The 19,928-nt window shown below is 32.8% G+C and overlaps 1 protein-coding gene, 1 long non-coding RNA gene and 1 other non-coding gene across 3 annotated transcripts; all 3 read right to left on the bottom strand.

The window, feature by feature from the left end:
• Nucleotides 1-1,106: 1,106 nt before the first annotated feature.
• On the bottom strand, nt 1,107-1,243 carry LOC112496438 (small nucleolar RNA Z247). Its single transcript, XR_003062993.1, has one exon. It is a non-coding gene; the product is annotated as a small nucleolar RNA Z247 (small nucleolar RNA).
• Nucleotides 1,244-10,444: 9,201 nt separating this feature from the next.
• Nucleotides 10,445-13,676, bottom strand: LOC102609324 (NAC domain-containing protein 26-like). Its single transcript, XM_006465012.4, has 3 exons — nt 13,187-13,676; nt 12,809-13,077; nt 10,445-12,479 (listed from the first exon to the last, which is right to left on the bottom strand). Exons 1-3 carry the CDS (start codon nt 13,332-13,334, stop codon nt 11,550-11,552), a joined length of 1,347 nt encoding a protein of 448 aa, XP_006465075.1. The 5' UTR covers nt 13,335-13,676; the 3' UTR covers nt 10,445-11,549.
• A 3,045-nt stretch (nt 13,677-16,721) lies between these two features.
• On the bottom strand, nt 16,722-17,879 carry LOC102609126 (uncharacterized). The gene is made up of 3 exons (XR_369239.4): nt 17,334-17,879; nt 17,140-17,217; nt 16,722-17,037 (listed from the first exon to the last, which is right to left on the bottom strand). It is a non-coding gene; the product is annotated as an uncharacterized LOC102609126 (long non-coding RNA).
• Nucleotides 17,880-19,928: the final 2,049 nt, after the last annotated feature.

The following is a 19,928-nucleotide window of genomic DNA, read 5'->3' on the forward strand; positions in this document are numbered from 1 at the left end:
CATGATTTAAGACATGAGAAGATGGATGACCTAACCTTTGATGTAATACAGAGGTACTTAACAAACACTCAGAATTTATACAAGGAACTATTGTAGTATGTAAGTAGTTGACTTTATTTTTGAAATCAGAACTAACAATTGAAAACATTGAAAATGGCTCGATTGACTCAACATTAGTAATATAACTTTGACTAGATGATGTGAGTAAAGTTTTATTAGAAGAAACCAATAGCAATTTGTAGAGACCCTTTTCAGCCTTGCCTTGCAATATTACCACATTCCTCATCTTGTCCTTCACGAAACAGAATTTGTCAGTGAATTCAATCACAATATTATTATCTTTAGTAAGTCTGGATATACTAATAAGGTTTTTGGTGATTTGTGGTACTAGAAGCATGTCATTAAGCTTAAGTGTTGATAAGGTATTATCTTTAGTTTCATGCATTTTCAAAACTGCACTGCCTAAGTGTGTTATGCTTAAACCAGCATCATTACCAACAATGAGCTTAGAAGTACCTGCAAAGCTTTTAGAAACATGCATATTGTTCATTTCATTTGTCAGATGATGTATAGCTCCATTGTCCACGTACCAGTTTGTATCATATGGTCCCTCCATGTTAGCCAGATATGCAGCTTTTGGATTTCTATTTGGTGGTGGTCTGTATGCTCTAGAATTAATGAACTCTGTAAGTTTCCAGCAGATATTTGCAGTATATCCAGTCTTGAGACATATTTGACAGGTTGGTTTAGAACCATTCCACTGAGGCTTGATCTGTCCAGGTGATCTGCCATTATTATAGCCTCTATTACCAGTATTTGGATTCCAATTGCCTCCTCCACCTCTCTGATTATCACCTTGATAAGCTCTATATTGAGGATATCCATTACCAACAAATGCATATCCAGAACCTCCATAACTTCCTTTGTAATGATTAGTTCCAAATCCTCTATTATTACCAGTATTATATCCATAACCACCAAAGTTTTTACCACCAAACTCATTTCCTTTCTTAAATCCTCTATTTAGAACAAGATTAGCTTCAAAATTCTGTTTCACATCTGCACTAGCAAGCATTTGAGCTTGTTGCTCAATCCTTGCTTCTTGAGTTAAAAGCATGGCATAAGCCTCATTAGCATTCATCTTTCCAACACCGACTTGTCCAGTGATATAGGTGGCCACATAATTATATTCTGGTCCCAAACCAGAGAGTATATGCAGAATTAAATTATCATTTCTTAAAGCACTTCCTGATGTAGCCATGTTATCAGCTATAGTTTTCATTTTAATGAAGTAATCATTGATTTTCAAATCATCTTTCCTAGTTGAGCTCATCATGTATCTTAGATGCAAAAGTCTAGATTTAGATTGTGAGCCAAATTGTGTTTCAATTGCCTTCCACACCTCAAGAGAAGTTTCCAGATTAAACACTAAGCTAATAATACCTTTACTCATTGAAGAGAGTAGCCATCCAAGAAGGAGGTGGAGTAGTTGAATCATCTATGAACTTCTCAAGTCTGTTACTACAAATTGAAGCCAATACTTGAGATCTCCATATCAGAAAATTGGATTGATCAAGCTTAACAGGAGTGTTGAACGTAAAAGAAGAAATTGCTGAGTTAACAGTTGTGTTATAAACTGGAGCTGATGATGAAGCAAGATTTATTAATGCCATTATTTGGTGTGGCTCTTATACCGAGTTGAAGATTGAAAAAGATGTTTGGTTACTTAGAAAATAAGAGAAAGTGAAAGAGAATTAAGAAAATAGATCTGAGAAACTTCTAGTATTTCATTAATCAAATACACACGTAATGTGTGGTGAAATACTTCTTATATACAAGTGCCGAAGCTCAGCTGGATTTCTGTTATTTCTAACTAAAGCTATTAACAAACTATATTAAGCAGAATATAACGACTTCAACTGATTAGTCATGTGTACACATAATTTCATAATCACCAGGCATGACGTGGCATGCCACATCATCAATGTGTAACTGATTGATACTGGTACTATCATCCTCTGCTCTGCTGACTACACTACAAGTGTTAGCGTCCTTAACACTAGGGATCAAAGCTATAGATATCAATTTCTTTGATGGTATGGACAGAGAAATCAGGGTCAAGCCTCTTCTTCTTTAGTAGACTAATGATTTCTTCGTTAGTAGGCTTGAATCTGTACCCCACGAGACTGTCCATTTCCTATTCAACGGAGAAGAGACAGAGCAAGAGCTAAATTACTCTCGGTTTGGTATGCAACTGCCAAATGCAAAGACTGAGATGGCGATCATATTGTATTATTATTATTTATAAAGGCAGAAGCATTGACGCGTCATTTTATCCCCTATGGCTTGACTTTTTTCTTTGGCTACCATATGATTTTACAGTTAATTGAAAAAATAATAATAAATAACAAATGTTAAAGTAATACCGTTTTAATTTTTAAGTGGTAATTAAGTGCGCGCGTCACATACGTTATTCTTCTGCACCATAAATTTTATTGATCCAGTCGAGAGCACCAACTGATAAAATCATGACATATATAATCCGTCACATATAATAACGTGTACGACGGTAGACACTAAATCAGATTTCTTTAACTTTCAGTTGTTTGTCTGACAACAATTAATGGATAAATATAATTTAAGAAGAAAAAAACAAAGAAAGAAAGACCCCACCATGCCACTATCATATTTCTTTTTTGATTCCTTCTCTGCTTTTCACAGTTGCAAGTGACCTTCCCTGCTACCTCGCAAAGGTGCCCCTTTTCCAAGAAGTAATTTGCTCGGATTGGGCGGTGAGATTCCAGTATTCCACATTTCATTTCCACGTATGATCAACTACGAACCCAAAAAGAACTGAAGGACCGAAAAACTTTGAAATGCCAACCATGTACAGGAAAACTTTTATTTTAAGACCATTGATCTCAAGTATGCGCAAATACAATTGACATGATGAATAAAGGTTAACACAAAGATTCGTGATGAGTTCCTACTGTTCATTAGTTGATGGCTGCCACGTACATGAACCATTCACATCTCTGCTTGTACTCTTTCGGAACAAGCATTTTTGTCTAGTCAAACAAGCTCCAAGTTTCAAGAACTCGGCCATTCTATTGAAAATTCAAGTGCTCTACATTACAAAGCAACAAATGATTACCAGACAATATCATATTATCAAATAATAATAGGACTTTCCTACTAAGAGGATTTCATAGTTGTTTACGTACTACTTAACATTACAGTACTATATGCGTATTTGTGTCACTACTATCCACTGCATAAGCTGAACCTTTTAAATTTGCTACTTAAGCAAAATTCTCATTTCTAAGCGGTGTTTGTGTCAAGCTTTTAAATTTGCTACTTAAGCAGAATTCTCAAGCAGTTCTTCTATCCATGAATCTTTCTAAGCAGTGTTTGTGTCTCTGCTATCGACTGCATAAGTTGAAGCTTTTAAATTTGCTACTTAAGAAAATTCTCAAGTAGTTATGTTATCCTTGCATCGTTGTAAGCAGTGTTTGTCTCACCGCTATTCACTACATAAGCTGAAGCTTTTCCATCTGACTTTGATGGGTTAAAGCCAAGGGGAAGGGTTTGTCCATTCTCTTAGCAAGAGTTTTCATCCTGGAAAGCCCTTGGGGATTTGATTAGGTAATTTACCTGCCCGTCACTATCAATTAGACAACCAGGAAAATCAAAATTATCAAAAGAACAATGCAGTTGATCTTTTATTACTGATATTTTCTAAAGCTCTCTTAGAATATATTAATACTTGTTGATCTAGTGGTAGCTGCGACTCCAAATTGCTATTTGGCGGCAGCAATGGGTTTATCGACTGAGGGCATGTGATAGAGAAAACAAATTCCTTCTACATGAATTAAAGACAAAAACAACATCAGGAATGCTGTATTATCAATTAATTTTCAAATTTTCATCAGCAGTGCTAGATTACCAATCAGCAAACTTCTAGAAGAAACAAAACAACAGTTTAGCAATAGGCAACAAAGTTATATACTCTAAATGGCCATCGTGCCTACTGTCCAGATCAAAAGAAATGAAAGAAATTTTAAGACTTTGCCTGGTTAATTAATCCTATTATATCTCCAACAACTAATTGGCATGCAACATATATTTTATTACACAGCATTTTATCAGATTAAAAGCTTTGAAAGATTCACAAAACATGCGAAGCCAGGGTCCGACTTCAATGGTAAGAAGCTACTTTTTTAGGACTCAGGACCTCGGTTCGAGCTTCAAGGAATACACGAGTTCATAGTAATAATACTAATAAGATTCATATAACAGAGCTCACATCCAAATAGAGATGGCAAAAATACCCGTCCGGTCCGGACCCGGACCGTACCCGGGTGTTGCGGGCCGGGTATTACTCGGTCCGGGTATGAAGTCGGGTCGGTCGTGGGCATCACTTGATAAACCCGGAACCCGGATTTTATTAAAAAAAATTATAAAATATATATTATTTTAAATATTTTATATTTATTTGACTTATTTATTATACATATATAAAGTTTTAAACACTTAAAGTTTATATTTTCATGTCAAATTTTATTGAAATAAATTTAAAACTTATAAAATTATCAAAAAATAAAAAATATATACACATAAAATATTAAAAAATATAAAATCCGAATACCCGGATTAAAACCCGGCCCGGACCCAGACCCGGACCGGTTGCATCCGGGCAGGGTCCGGTCATGGCAATACCCGGACCCGGCCCGGAGTTTTGCCATCTCTACATCCAAAGAACAAAGCTCATGCCTTATAACTTGGGTGGTCCTTGACATGGTACTCATGCATAACCCCCTCGGTATTAGCTTTCTTAGGAGCAGCACCATGGTGGTAGAAAGTCAAAAAAAAATTTGGTATCCACAAGGCCGTTTCTAGCTTTGATTTGGGAATCTTTACTTGTAATTTTCCCGTGCCCTGCTTTTGTTCTTCTGTGGGCACGGTTACTCTTCATGTACTTGTGATGAGGTTCACAGAAAAAGTACCATACTTGATCCTCGGACTCTGTTTTTGATTCTGCTCCATCACAAAAATAATATATGGTGCATGCCAATTAGTTCAGCTAGTAAAATCTTTCAGTAAAGAAGGTTAGAGAATAATTACATATGCGTACTTGCCAAGTCCCCGGGTTCAAGGCTGCAGATATCAACAATATCCTTGATAGGGTGATGTGAGAAATGGGGATTAAGCCTCTTCTCCACCATAAGATAGAGGATTTGTTCATTGGATGGCTGGAATTTGTACCCCATAAGATTCTCCATCACAGAATTATTATTATATTTTTTTAACTATTTCTTCAATAGTTGGTAGGGATCTGAAACTAACCCCCAAGAATTCTTCATCATTATTTGTAATTCAATACAGTCAGAGTGGCATCTCTTTCTGGTTTGATGGGAAGAAAATTTACCCTTTGAGAAAGAGTGAGCGGATGATAATGTCTCTACATTCTCACGGCGTTGTGCTACAGTGAGACAACTTTTGCTTGTTTCGCCAACGGTGTTGAATAGAGTATTACCATTGAGTGAGTGACAGAAATTAAATGACAGAGAACATGGAAATTTTATAATATCAGCTTATTGACACATGAGACCCCGCCATCCTCCTCTTAGTGGTTCAGCATCATCTGCCTTATCCTCTTTATAAAAGTACTAATTTATTCACTCAGAAAATTGTCTAAAACGACAATGTTTGCCAGATTCTCATTTTATTCGTGTTTTTAATTATATTTTCAACTGATTTCCCCGTCCTGTATGCGCCGAAATTATTAGTTAACTTTGTACATTCAGCTTTCCGCTAGAGCGCCTCCTTCTAGGAGAGGAAGTTTTTTGTCTCAGCCTAGTAATTTTCTTTCGCTGTCTCCTTCTTTTAGAGTTAAAATGGCTAATGGGCCATCCCGCCGCGCATGAGGGCGGCACAGCACAGCACACAGCACGAGTCCACACACGTGCGATGCTTGGACCGTGCTCGGGCCATTCTTAAAGAAAAATTCACCAATTTTTCTTTTTTTTGGCGTGTTTTTTCAAACCCACGTTTTCTTTCTTTCTTTAAGTCCATCAACCCATTCGCTACTGATGATGATGTTAATAATAATAATAATAATAATTATTATTATTATTATTATTATTATTATTATTATATAATTTTTATTAAGGAAACAATTAATATTTCACGATACTATTTAATTGCACGATTACTAATTATAATACAACAATACATAAATCTAATTTCGTAGATTATAGTAATGATTAATAAAAAATTAAAATTACAATCCTAAAATAATGATTACAAGAAGTCATAACTAGGAGCTATCAATTATAATAAGTCACAAAATTTTATAAATGGTGATATTTATAATATTATTTATTAAAATAATGATATCATTTATTCATTTAATAAATCATAAACATTAAACAATTAGACTTTTTTTTGAAACTAAGATTTAAATTAATTTTCAAAAACCTACGTTAATAAAATTTATCAAAAGTTTAATTTCAAGTTAATTGTAAAATCATAACATTTTATATTAACTTTTTATTAAAAAAAATTACTTGGATATACTTCGGCCCACCTGCTATTGATGACCCCACGGGCTGCGTGCTAACCCACTAATGAAGTGTGCTTATTATGTGCCTCATCACGTATAGTGCCTTAACCTATCTCTAATGATGCCATATTTTTAAGGCTCACATACCTAAAATTTTAAGCCCGGCCCAGCTCATGTGTGTGTCGTGCCGTGTCGTGTGCCCTATCAAAACGTGCTCGCGCCATATTGTACGGAGACATGTCCCGCCTGTGCCATGCCACATGTTGCCCGCCCCGTTTGACCATCTGTATTTAGAGTAATGATATTTAATATAATTATATTATTACTTTTCGAAATTTTCTTTGTTAAAAATAAAAATTTAGGGAGAAAAAAGTCTTTCACCAATGAGGTTTGACGTAATAGTTTATTTCATCTTTATTTTCTAAACAATAGTCTATTTTATTCATACTTTTCAAACAATAACCCAAAACATCTTTCTAGAAGTTTATAGTTAGTCTACTGTATTTTATTTTGAGGAAAAAATAGGATTTTTAATTAAACAAATGCAAACTATTTTAAAATAAAAGCATCAAGAACAATTAAATAACATATGTCTTTCTGCATAAATTTAAAATTTAAGAATAACTTAATAAAGCAAAAATAACACTAAAAATATAGTGGAGATGTTTTACCGTAGAACACTCTTTTATAACCACACGAACAAAGTTATAATATATTTTTTACTATTTATCATTTTGATCATGCAGCCATAAAGGAGTGTTTTACGGTGGAGCATCTCCAACATACCCATTGCTTATATATATGCTTGTGCGTGTGTGTGTTCGTTAAATTTTTTCAATGAAGTCAACTAAATTTTTTAATATATATATATAATAAAGTATTAATAATAATAATAATTTTCAATCAAAGATAACTGATCATATTAAAGTTAAAATAAGCCAAAAGATAAAAAAGTACACACTCTAATATATTAAAGTTAAATAATGCAGTGTTGTAGTATATTAAATATATGTTTTTATGTCTTTAGTGTGTTTTTTAAAAGTAAATAAAGGATTTTATGTTTACTTTTGGTAAAATAATAGTTTCGATTGATTATTTATTCATTTATCTTGACTGTATTGAAGTCAAAGACGAGCTAAAGTACAAAAATAAAATAAAAAACATTCTAGTGCTTATGAAATCTATGTTTCTTTTTAAATTTGTCCGAAATATATATTTTACATATTATTTAGTGTTATTATTGTTTATTCATTAACTTATCCTTCAATTTTAAATTTATGCAAAAATTCAAATGTTATTTGATTGTGTTTGACAGTTTTTTTAAAAATATTTTGTATATCATTAATTGAAAATCTTATTTTGCCCTCAATAATTTATACAATAAACTAATGATAAATTAACATAAGGGGTTTTTGAGTTATTGTTTAAAAAGTAGAAATAAATTTAACTGTTATTTAAATAATAATGATAAAATAAGCTATTGTATCAAACCTTAAGAGTGAAAAGAATATTTTCTCATAAATTATATTTTTGTTTTGTTTTATTATTACTCCTCACCTCCTGACTCTCTCTAGCATACCTATTACACCTGCCATTTATCTTCATCAGTAGTAAGCTCATTATCACCATCTACTTTCTTTACGATCAATCTATAGTTACCTCCACTAATATACGATGAGTTTCAATATTTTTGTTCAATTTTACGAATGTGTGGTGGATTTTACTTAGGGATGGCAATGGGCATCGTCCGCAGCGGATTTTTCATTACCAAACCTAAATCCACACAAAATTTAAATTACAAAATCTACACGCAACTTGCCGCGGGTTTTAATTTTTTTTAAAAAATCAACCTGCTGCAGATTTTGACAATTACTAAACCCACAATAGTACCCAACGGATTTTTTGCGGGTTTCCATATTTAAAATCACAAGTGTTCAATATTTAAATTTATAATAATAACCTAAAATTCCACATAACATACTTAATTCTAAATTTAACCAATGTAAATAGAAAATTAAAATTTCAACATTAATCCAACACAAATTCTCAAAATTAAGTATAAAATACACAAATCCATAAAAAAAGAAGCCACAAAATAGTATCTAAAAATAACAATTATCATTTTATATTGTTATTCAACAGAAGCTTCAAGAGAAGATCCATATTTCATTCACCACTGTTAGCACCCATCCAACACAATTGCTGCAATACTAATTAAGATTGATATTTTCTCATGAATAATACTTTCTAAATACTAATACGAAGAATAAAATTATAATAATGAAATAATTCATGCATTAAGTTAAAGCATGTTAGGACTTAGGCACATTGTAACTTGCAAACACGTTTATGCTTTACATTATTTACATTATATATATTTAACCCATGGAGGTATCCACCAAATATTTGGTTAATACAAAACTCACCTGCAACTTACTGTGGGTTTAAATTTATAATATCAAACCCGCTTGCAATCTGCAAAATTAACTACAGCAAACAGGTTTTGACCGACGGGTTCGAGTGAGTTTGTGGGTAATATTGCTATCCCTAGTTTTACTGTTATTAATGATATTGATTTTGCTTTATGTGATAATCTAATATTTTATTTAATTTCAATTTGAGATTTTATTACAAATTAATATTTGATTTAAATTTTGAATCAAATGAAAAAATGAGAGAGACAAGAAGTTAATATATTGAGAGAAGATAAAATATTTATAGTTTATTTTTTCAATAACAACAATTTTAGAGTAAATAACATTAAACAAAAGTTGAAGGCCAATGAGATATACTGAGGGGTCACATTCAAGAAAATTCTGCTCCATATGGTCCCAATTTCAAGAATTGTACCCATATTTCAACACTGCTAGCAGTAACTTGGTGCATTGAACATTGTTACCACATGTAACATCCGATAGCCAATTAGCATGTGCTTTAAGTCCGCCAGAAAACATGTAACTCATCTGAAGCCGATTTAATATTTTTTTAGCAACAATTTCTTGGAAAATGCCTCCCAAACTGAGTTGAATGATTTTTAAGTAATTTTATTTAACTAACCCCTTGAGTTAAAATTATGAGAAAGAGGTAAGGATTTGAAAAATTGATTTGAACTTTATACACCTCTCCATCTTAAATTTATATTGTGTATTAGTGTATATTCTTCTAAATACATTAACATCAAAATTGAAAAATAAATTTTGTTTTGTATAGAAAAAATGCCTAATACAACATAATTCCTAATACAAACTAAAAATTTGAAAATTAGTCTATAATACAGAATCCCTGATCAAATTTCTTTAACTTTCGTAGATATTTGTTGACAATAATTAATGGATAAATAAAAGTTTTCAAAAAAATAAAAGATAAAAAGTATGGACGCGTTGCGCCGTTGCCCAGTAGTTTAAGACCCCACAATGCGACTGCCATTTTTCGTTTTTTATTCCTTCTCTGCACGTTTGGTTTGAAAAAACAAAAGGAAAGAAAAGGAGAAGAAAGGAAGAGAGGGGAAATAAATAAAGGAGAAAGATAAATTTCCTATTTAACTTTGACCTTTATTTTCACTCATTTGCTTTTTTTCTCTTTTTTTTTTCTCCCAAATTTCTCTTCTCTCCTACCATTTCTTCCAATCAAACATGATAGTTACATTTGACCTTCCCTTCTCCCTCACAAAGGTGTCCCCTTTTACAAGTAGTAATTTGCTTGTATTGGATAGTGAGATTCCAGTGTTCCACATTTCCACATATGATCAACTAGAACCCAAATAGAACTAAAGACGGAAAGACTTGACCTTATGCTACACATAGATGCTAGATACAGACCAAATGAAGCAACCAATTAGTCTAAACAGCAATCACATTTGTATGCAATGAGCCTCAAAGATTACTGAACAATATCACATTATCACTAATAACAGAACTTTCCTCCTAAGAGGATTTCATAGTTATTTACACGCTACTTAAAATTACAGTACTTTCCTCCTAAGAGGATTTCATAGTTGTTCACATGCTACTTAAAATTACAGTACTTTCCTCCTAGAGGATTTTATAGTTGTTACATGCTACATAAGATTACAGTACTTTCCTCCTAGAGGATTTAATAGTTGTTTATATGCTACTTAAGATTGCAGAGTTCAGAATACAATAAAACATGAGTGAAGCATCATCACCCATATAGATAGAAAGTACTAAATTAACAATATTACCTCCTAGAGTGTAGAGATTTACAAGCTTATAGAACCAACTTGAACAACCTCTCCCAAGATCCCCAGATCAGAATTCCAAGATGAACCAAAGAAGATTCGAAAGTTACAATGATAGAAAACAACCCAATAGCAGATTAAACCAACAGTAAGCAAACAAAGAATCTAAAAGGAACTCAAGAACAACTCAAACAAAGCAAGTTACGTGGTTCAGTCAATTCACATTGACTTACATCCACGAAGGAACAAATTGATCAGCTTTATTGACAGAACAAAGTCTCTTTTACAATCAGATTTGCAGAGCCCTTCTCAAGGAACAAGAACGCTCCTTTTACACAAGCACTCTCTCTCCTGAATCCTCTCAGTTTATTGTACCAGAATCAGCTCCAGCCTCTGAGTTTATAACGACCCAGAAGCAATCCCAGCTAGGCACGTGAGCAGCAGATGACAATAACGGCTTTAACAGCCTTCACACGTCATTTAAAATGTCACGTGCGTTGCTCATGATTCTAATAACCAAAACGATAGAATTCTAGGTCGCTTTGTAAAGATAATCAAAGGTAGCAAGAAACGCCGATAACTGTGTCGTTTTGCTTTGTTGTTTGCAGAGCCAAAACACCAAGCTTCCTGTCGTTTCATTAACCTTTTTGATTTGTTTCATTTTGGTCCAACATAGAGGATTTGATTGTTGTTTTAAATTTGCTACTTAAGCAAAATTCTCAAGTTTTTCTTTTATCCATGCATCGTTGTAAGCAGTGTTTGTATCACTGCTATCCTCTGCATAAGCTAAAGCTTTGCCATCAGTCTTTGATGGGTTAAAGTAGGGGTAAGAGTTTTACCAGTCTCTTCGCAAGAGTTTTCATCCAGTAAAGCCCTCAGGGAATTGATCAGGTTATTTACCTGCTCATCACTGAAAATTTGACAGTCAGAAATATCACAAGTACCAATAGAACTATTAGAATAGTTTAATTCTTGTTCTTGAGAAATTGGTGTCTGCACTGCAGAAGAAGAGGCGTCATTTGGCCTATTGTAGCCACCGAATGACTTGATTTCTCTAAATGGCAGACGTTCTTCGTGAAAATTATTTCCAGCAAAATCATGTGTCACCGAATGGTGACCTGGTGGCAGCTGCGAATCCAAATTGCTATTTGGTGGCAGCTGGGGGTTTGTGAGACTATTTTCTTTAATTGGATTTCCAAAATGAGAGATCATATTGTAATCCGGCTGTGGCTGCTGAGTAGGAGGATAATTGGGTATTACCAAATTATTTGTGAGAGGGTACATATTTTGTTCAACACGATTTCCCAGATAAGAGATCGAATTGTGATTTGGTGGTTGCGGTTGGTATTTGAGAGTGGTTTCTTTACTATGATTTTGTGGTAGCGGCTGGTTTGCGGGAATATTTTCACCATTATGATCTCTCTTAGAAATCGAATGCTTACTTACTGATAGCTGAGTTGGGGTGTCATTTCTTATTGACTGGTATATAGTGTTTTGTACGGTAGGAAAAGAAATGGAACGGTGATTTTGTAGTTGCGGCTGAGGGATAGTGTGAGTGTTTTGTTCACTGTGATATCCATTCGAAATCGAATGACTAGGTGACTGTTGAGGTGGAGAAACCAATTGTTCACTTGGTTCCCCTTCATCAATAGTCGAAATACCATCCTTCCTCCTCTTATTGCGTTTTCTTTGAATGCGACACAAAACAAATTCCTTCTACATGAATTAAAGGCAAAACCAAAATAAGGAATACTGCACTATCAATTAATTTTCAGATATTCGTTAGCACTGCCAGAATTTCTACTCACCAGACAACAACAGATTCATTCATCAAGTCATGCAAATGCCTTGATGAAATTTTAAGACTGCCTGGTTAACTAATCCTATTATATATCTTAAATAGACACAATAATCTAGCATGCTTCACCAATTAATCACTTCAATCATCAAGAAGAGCCAGCCTTATTATTATATATCCAAAGATATAACAATTCATAAAAGAAATGAACTTTCAAGTGAGTGACAAAAACAAATTAGGCTCATACCTCATAACTGGGATCGTCCTTGACGTGGTACTCATGCATAATCCAGTCGGTCTTAGCTGCTGCCTTAGAACAGGGACTACGACGGTAGAAAGTCAAAAACTTTTTGGTGCCAGTAAGGCCATTTCTAGCTTCGATCTTAGAGTCTCTACTAGTAATTGTCCAGTGCCCTGCTTCTGTTTTTCTGTGGGCACGGTTACTTTCCCTGTACTTGTAATAAGGTTCATAGAAAAAGTACCAAACTTGATCCTCTGTCTCAGTTTTTGATTCCACTGCATCACAAAAATACATGTTGCGGGTCAGTTAGTTCAGTTGGGAAAATCTTTCAGTAGAGGAGCTTAGAGAGAAAAATGAAAGAAAAAAAAAATTACAGATGCATACTTGCTAAGTCCCATGGCTCAAGGCTGCAGATATGACCAATGTCCTTGATAGGATGGTGTGAGAAATGGGGGTCAAGCCTCTTCTCCTTCAGAAAATGGATGATTAGCTGATCTGATGGCTGGAATTTGAACCCCAATTGACTCTCCATTTCATTTTTTTTTTTGGGGGACAATAAAAGGAACTACAAAGGAAAATGAGAGTAGAAACCACTTCGTCAATAGCTCGTAGGGACCTGATGAAACCTCCGTAGACTCTCCACTATTGATTCTAATTCAGTACAGTTACAGTGGTGCCTCTCTCTCTCTCTCTCTCTCTCTCTCTCTCTCTCCCTCCCTCCCTCTCTCCCTCTTGTTTGATGGGAAGAATTTGCGGTATGAGAAAGAATTGAGTTTGTGTGGGGGGTGATCATGTCACTTTATACGATCAAAAATAAAGGCATTAGCTCTACGTTCGCAATACGCGTTGTGCTACAGTGAGACAAGTTTCGGGTTCTTCCACAACAGGCGTGGCTTTAGTTATTGGCGAAGAAGGCCGTCGCCTAAAACCTCATATTTAAAAAAATTTTATTTTTTTAAAATTTTTTTAATAATTTTTTAATTAATAAAATATTTTTAACACGTATTTTAAGAAATTAAAAAATTTATTAGATATCTCTTTATTCTTAATTATTCTATAATTAAGAATTATTTTTTATAAAAAATCTATATTTGGGAACCTTAATTTTAGAGAAATATAATTAATAATATTCTTTAACCTTCATTCCTTTTCAATTATTCAATATTAGCATATTTGACTTTTAATATTTTTTTTAATTTCTATTAAAAACCTCATAATCTCAAGAATTAGTAAATAAAAAAAATTTCTTGTTCTCTTCTTTACAAATAAAATTATTATATTCATTGGTTCATTTAAAATAATTAATTTCTTAAAATATAAAGTCCATTTTTATTTTTGAACATCAACTCATCATTTTAAAATTTTTATATTCTATCATTCTAAATATTCTATCATTCCAAATATTCTATTTGAAAATAAAATTGTTTTTATTTATTTGTTTGTTTGTTTTTTAATGGTTTTAATGGAAAAAAAAATCAATCTTCTTGACTATTTTTTAGGTTTTATTTTTTAAATTTTTGATTTTTTTTATTATTGTTGAAATTCAAGAATTAAAGATGTAATAAATTTTGATCCTTTTTATATGTCTTTGAATATTAAAATTACAAAATAATAGAAACCTCATAAAAAAATTTCGCCTAAGACCCCTCAAACTCTAAAGCCGGCTCTGTTCTCTAGCGGTGTTAACTTTACATTCTCACAAGTCACAACTCTTGAGTAGACTAAAGGATCAATTTGCTTGAAGGCCAGTCAATAAGCAAAGTAACAAAAATAACATGGAAAATTATAAAAAGTATCACCTTCTTACCCACATAGTTTTGAGACATTAGACCCTACCATCATCCTCTTATTGGTTCAGCCCCATCATCCTCATCCTCTTACTACTGTCTAGTGATATTTAAAACACTGAAATTTAAATTGAAAAATTTTGACAAAACACTGATAAAATAAATTATCACAGTTCATACTATAAAATCACATATCATTATAGTTCATTTTGTCAACGTTTCGTTTTAGCCTCTTTAACATTTTTCCTGACTTTATTTTTAAAAAAAATTTATAAAATGACAACAGAATAACCGTTAAAACTATATAGAATAATTGTTAATTATAAAAATAATGAAATACGGGTACTATTAATTAAAAAATAATAATTAGAAAAATTCTAGAATCTCTACTACTTTCAATCCCTTCCATTGTAATTTCATTATTTTAATTTTTACTGATGAACAGTAAGTACTGTGATGATGTACATAACTGCCGACAGAGTGGAAGAGCCGAAGAGCCAGCGGTGGGGGCAGATTTTATTTAGTGAGTGTTCATATTTAATTTTGAGCTTAATGTGCTGGTTTTGATGATTAAAATGTAACTTGAGTGAAAATTTAATATGATTTTTTTTTTAAAGTCCACTTAACGCAGCAGCTGTCCGCTATCTTCACCGTTTATTAAGTTATTTTATCCACTAATATTTAGGATATGTTTATGAATATTTATTTCTTCGTACACATTTATTTAAGGAGAAATAAATTAGTGATTTTAACTATATTGAGGTAACAAAATCCACTGTAAGGTCAAAGCTTTATTCGTAGTTAGCTCGTCCTTGTAAAATTGTCTAGAGTTTTTTTTTTAGCCAAGTAGACACTATTTTTTCTTCTCAAAAAAAAAATGATAGACACTATTTTTTGAAATCTCCCTAAGTTAAAAACAAGCAAAATTCATCCATTGACCCACCTAGTTCTATTGCTCTGTTATTTATTTTTACACTGAAAAACTTAATTGTAAATTACAATAAATGTAACTTAGGAGTTTTTTTTTTAAAATTATAAAGTTTAAAAATAAAACTGTAATGAATTGTATTGTTATCTCGTCCATCAAACAATAAATCGTGCCATTTTTTGTTTTCTATATCTAGAGATCATGATTGTTTATTAATTTGAAATTTATACGATAACCATATTTATAATTATATTTTATATTGTCATTATAATAAATTTAGGTACCAATATCCAAAATTGTTTATCATAAAACTACCTTGGTATACGTGATGATTAAATTATTGCACAGTATAAAGTAACTCCTTCTTTGATCAGTTGTGGAAAATCAACATCATATCTCCTTTCATTATTCGAAAGAAATTTTTTTAGATTGGGTAGTCTAAAAGCGTGAGACTCTTTATCTTTAAAGTTTTCTTCATAACAATAGTAATTAAAAAAAAAATGAAAACTTTCAAATTACGAATATTGACAAAAGTATTCATTTCTTCCCTTTTAGGTCAGTTTTCGATCTTGAATTCGTAAATTCTTCTTGGCTTAGCTCAAGTCAAACGATATAATTGATATTTCTATTACAATAAAAAAAAAATCTATTGATATTTCTAAATATCGTTTCTTGAGATCACCTACCCTTATTCTTTGAATTTCTTATTCATATTTTGTAAAGGCCAATTGGTAATAGGGTTGTTGTATACATGTCACGGTCTAATTATGTGCCTCAAATTTTATCACTAACATCATCTTAGATCTAGTCCATTATGACACAATCTGAATTTTCACCTTACAAGATTGAGAAGGGTATTTGATCCCACTCACATGAGGGATACACGGCTACCTCTACTCATTTTTAAGAGGAAGATCGAACAATTATATACGAATAGTGATATTAGAGTCCGTAAATATGGACTCGAGCCTACCCCTCACTTTGGTGAGAGCGTGAGTTTATGGCCGAGTGGTTATGCATGTATATGGCTGAGGTTGACTATAGGGTTGACGGAGAAAATACAGTTCAAACATCACATAAAGAAGTCATTACTATTGAAGGATGAAGGAGGATCAATTCACGTAGCTAGCCTAGCCCCCAATAACTTTCATCATCAAGGCCAACTTTCAAGAACTAGGCCGTATACTACAATTAATAACAGAGCGAAGAATAAATCCAGCACGCGTGAAGCATTAGTAAAAATTTGAGGTTTCAACATCAATATTCCCCTACGCAATTTTAATTGTGGATTGCACATAGTATTGAAATAATTTCCTGAATAGCAATTGGATATCTGAGTGAAGAGGAAGAGCGAGTCCCATTTCTTGTTTGTATTGCTTATACACAACATTGAGGAATTGATAATAGCGTATAAGTTGTCCTTCGACTCCTCCTCACCCCTTGAACAGTATTTTCTGCAACATGATTTTTATAGAATCACAAAGGCACATTTTGTGATTTGGTAGTTGCTGAGGTCCGAACTGAAATAAAATGCCAGAGTATTTATTTTTAATACCTAATGAAATACTCAACATGGATAACTTGATATTGAAACAGCCCATAAGGCAGGCTCTTTCTCTCACCTTTCAGAAGCCATTTTCTGCAACATGATTTCTGAAATTGCATGTAATATGATAAATTGCTAGATGCTACGCTTGTACCTGAAGTTGTGACCACAGAGGAAAAGGAACCCTTTTATTCAAAATGTGTTTCTAATACCCTCTGCTAGAAACAAAAGCAATTGCATCAAGATTGATGGGTATCTGATGATACTTACCTAGCATTGAAAAGGCTCGAAGTTGTATATAGCAACTTCGTTAACTGCTTGGACAGAGAAATCACGGTCAAGACTCGTCTTGCTCAGAAGATTGATGGTAATTTCTTCATCTTACACGATATCCCTTCTCTGACTTGAAGTGCTAGAGCCTTAGGTAACTCTCTCTCCGATTCTGTTTTCATATGAAAAATTTCCCGTATTTACAGAGTAGAGGGGGTGACCAATTTATTTTTATACACACAAACTTGGTGATGATCGGTATCTGGGCTGAGTTGGAGTGATTAACCGCGTGAGAATTTTGAATTTTCCTGTGACGGCGTTAAGGAGAGATCCGTTTCCTTTGACATCATACAGCCAGCTTTCCACTAAAGAGTTGTCTCCTTCTTTGCGAAGTAGTGAAGTGAAGATGGAGAACAAGGACGCGTGTCCCCTTCCTTGAGAAGCAGTCAGTTGCCCCAGCTAGCCTAATACTTTAGAATATTCTGCTTCTTTTGTTTTCTTCCGCCGTCTCCTTCCTGTTAAAGGGATAAAGTAGCAAGTGTTTATACCGTTAAAAGTCTTAAGCTCCACGTACGTTCACCTTGTGGGCGCTATTTATTGGATGCCATTTAGGAATGGCAAAAGGTCGGGTGGGCTAGGGCTTGGTCCGATCAAAAAATTTTAAACACCCAACCCTAAATGAGCCCGATTATTTTATAGTTAGGGTCGGATCGAGTCCGACCCTACTAAAATAATTTTTATATTATTTTAATATTGAATTATTTTTTAATTTTTTGTTTTATATTCATATTATTTTAATGTTTTCTTCTATACATGCACCTTAATTCAATAATTTAGGCAACTCAAATTTACTAATATCTTTTCTAATTTAAAATAATTAACAACACAAAGGCAAAATGTACAATATAATTAATCACAAATAATTCACAAAACAACCAATTAATAGGAATAATTTTTTAAATTCAATTCCATAATCCAACTTTAAAAACACACAATGCGATTAAATTAAAAAAAAAACACAATTCAATTGCACAACCATTTCAACCTCACACACAAATTAATTCCAAAAAAACAACATAATATAGTGATTACCATATTATAAAACCACAGATTATTATAATTTATTTTATCAATATTTTGTGAGTATTTAGTCCACTTTCTTGATATTTATCTAAAAGAATAGTATAAAAGGCAAAAGAATAACCGTTAAAACTATATATAGAGTAATTGTTAATTATAAAAATTATGAAAAAACATGTGTACATGGGGTTACCAATAACTAAAAAATAATAACAAAAAAACCGTTAACATTATCATAGTATTTATTATGAGGTTATTTGACTAAGGGGAATTCTGGAATCTTCTACTACTTCAAGAAAAATCTAGAAGCTTCTACTTCTTTCAATCTATTCGTCTGTAGTCTCATTATTTTAATTTCATTGATGAACAGTAAAAACGGAGATGATATACATAACTTCAGACAGGGTGGAAGAGCCAGAGGTGCGGGCAGATGTTATTTAGCTAGGAATTTTAATTTTTTCTAAGTGCTTATATTTAATTTTGAGCTTAATGCTCTGGTTTTGATGATTAAAATATAATTTTGTATATATATTTTTTCGTTATTTTTAAAGCCAACAAGAACAAATTATAAATTTTACCGGGGGTAAATGAAAAACTTGAGCGAAAATTTGATATATATATATATATATTGTGAAATTCCACTCAACGGAGCAGCTCCACATTCTTCACTGCTTATTTTACCCACTAATATTTAGGATACATTTGTAAATATTTATTTCTTTATGCACATTTATTTATTTAAAGAGAAATAAACTTATGACTTCAACTTGATTGAGTTTAATGTAAATGTCTAGATCAACAAATTCACAGTTTATAAAATAGCCTCCATCATTTCTGCTACTGGGCCTGGCATGTTTAGCACGAACGTCCTGTGGATGGTATCAGTCTGTTTGTCGAAGATATAGTACAACCTTTCCTGATCTAGGTAGTACTCTTCCATCTTACAGACATCACAGCACTTGCTTTGGAGAAATTGCTTTTCAGCAACCTCTTCTTCTCTTGTGTATTGGCCTAGAAAATCCAAAGATAGATTTTCTACCAAGCGCTCAGTTCAATGTAAAATCTGAAATTTCATGAGTCTATAAATTTATGGAGGTTATATAATAGATTTAACAATGTGATCTCTCTTTTTTTTTTTTTTTTTTAAATGCATGTGATAATATTCCCTTGATAATTACTTGCCTAACGTTTATTTTTGTGGCATTAATTATTTACATATTGAGGACAGTATATATATATATATATATATATATATATATATTTATTTATTTTAATGTGTAAACATGTTTAATTAAGAGGATCGTTGGACTTCACCCCTTCCTATCAAAGGAGGCTGAAAAATTTGTAGATTCTGGGTTTTATTTCTGACCTATTTGGCAGGTGTCAAACAGATCACATAGATTAATAGCATGCTCAGCATCTCCCCTTGCTAGCCTTAAAAATCATCTTGTGGATGATCTTCCATTAGATCTATCAAGTCTCTCTGCAGCTCTTGTTTTGTATAAGCATTCCCCA

This window comes from Citrus sinensis, chromosome 7 (assembly GCF_022201045.2).
Source record: "Citrus sinensis cultivar Valencia sweet orange chromosome 7, DVS_A1.0, whole genome shotgun sequence".
Classification (NCBI taxonomy): Eukaryota; Viridiplantae; Streptophyta; class Magnoliopsida; order Sapindales; family Rutaceae; genus Citrus; species Citrus sinensis.

Bases quoted from the DNA above. Each gene is read 5' to 3' on its own strand.
- LOC102609324 (XM_006465012.4), bottom strand. From the start codon at position 13,334: ATGGAGAGTCAATTGGGGTTCAAATTCCAGCCATCAGATCAGCTAATC. The intron at 13,078-13,186 runs GTATGCATCTGT...TTTGTGATGCAG, and splicing joins TGAGCCATGGGACTTAGCAA to TGGAATCAAAAACTGAGACA. The intron at 12,480-12,808 runs GTATGAGCCTAA...TAATTCATGTAG, and splicing joins AGGACGATCCCAGTTATGAG to AAGGAATTTGTTTTGTGTCG.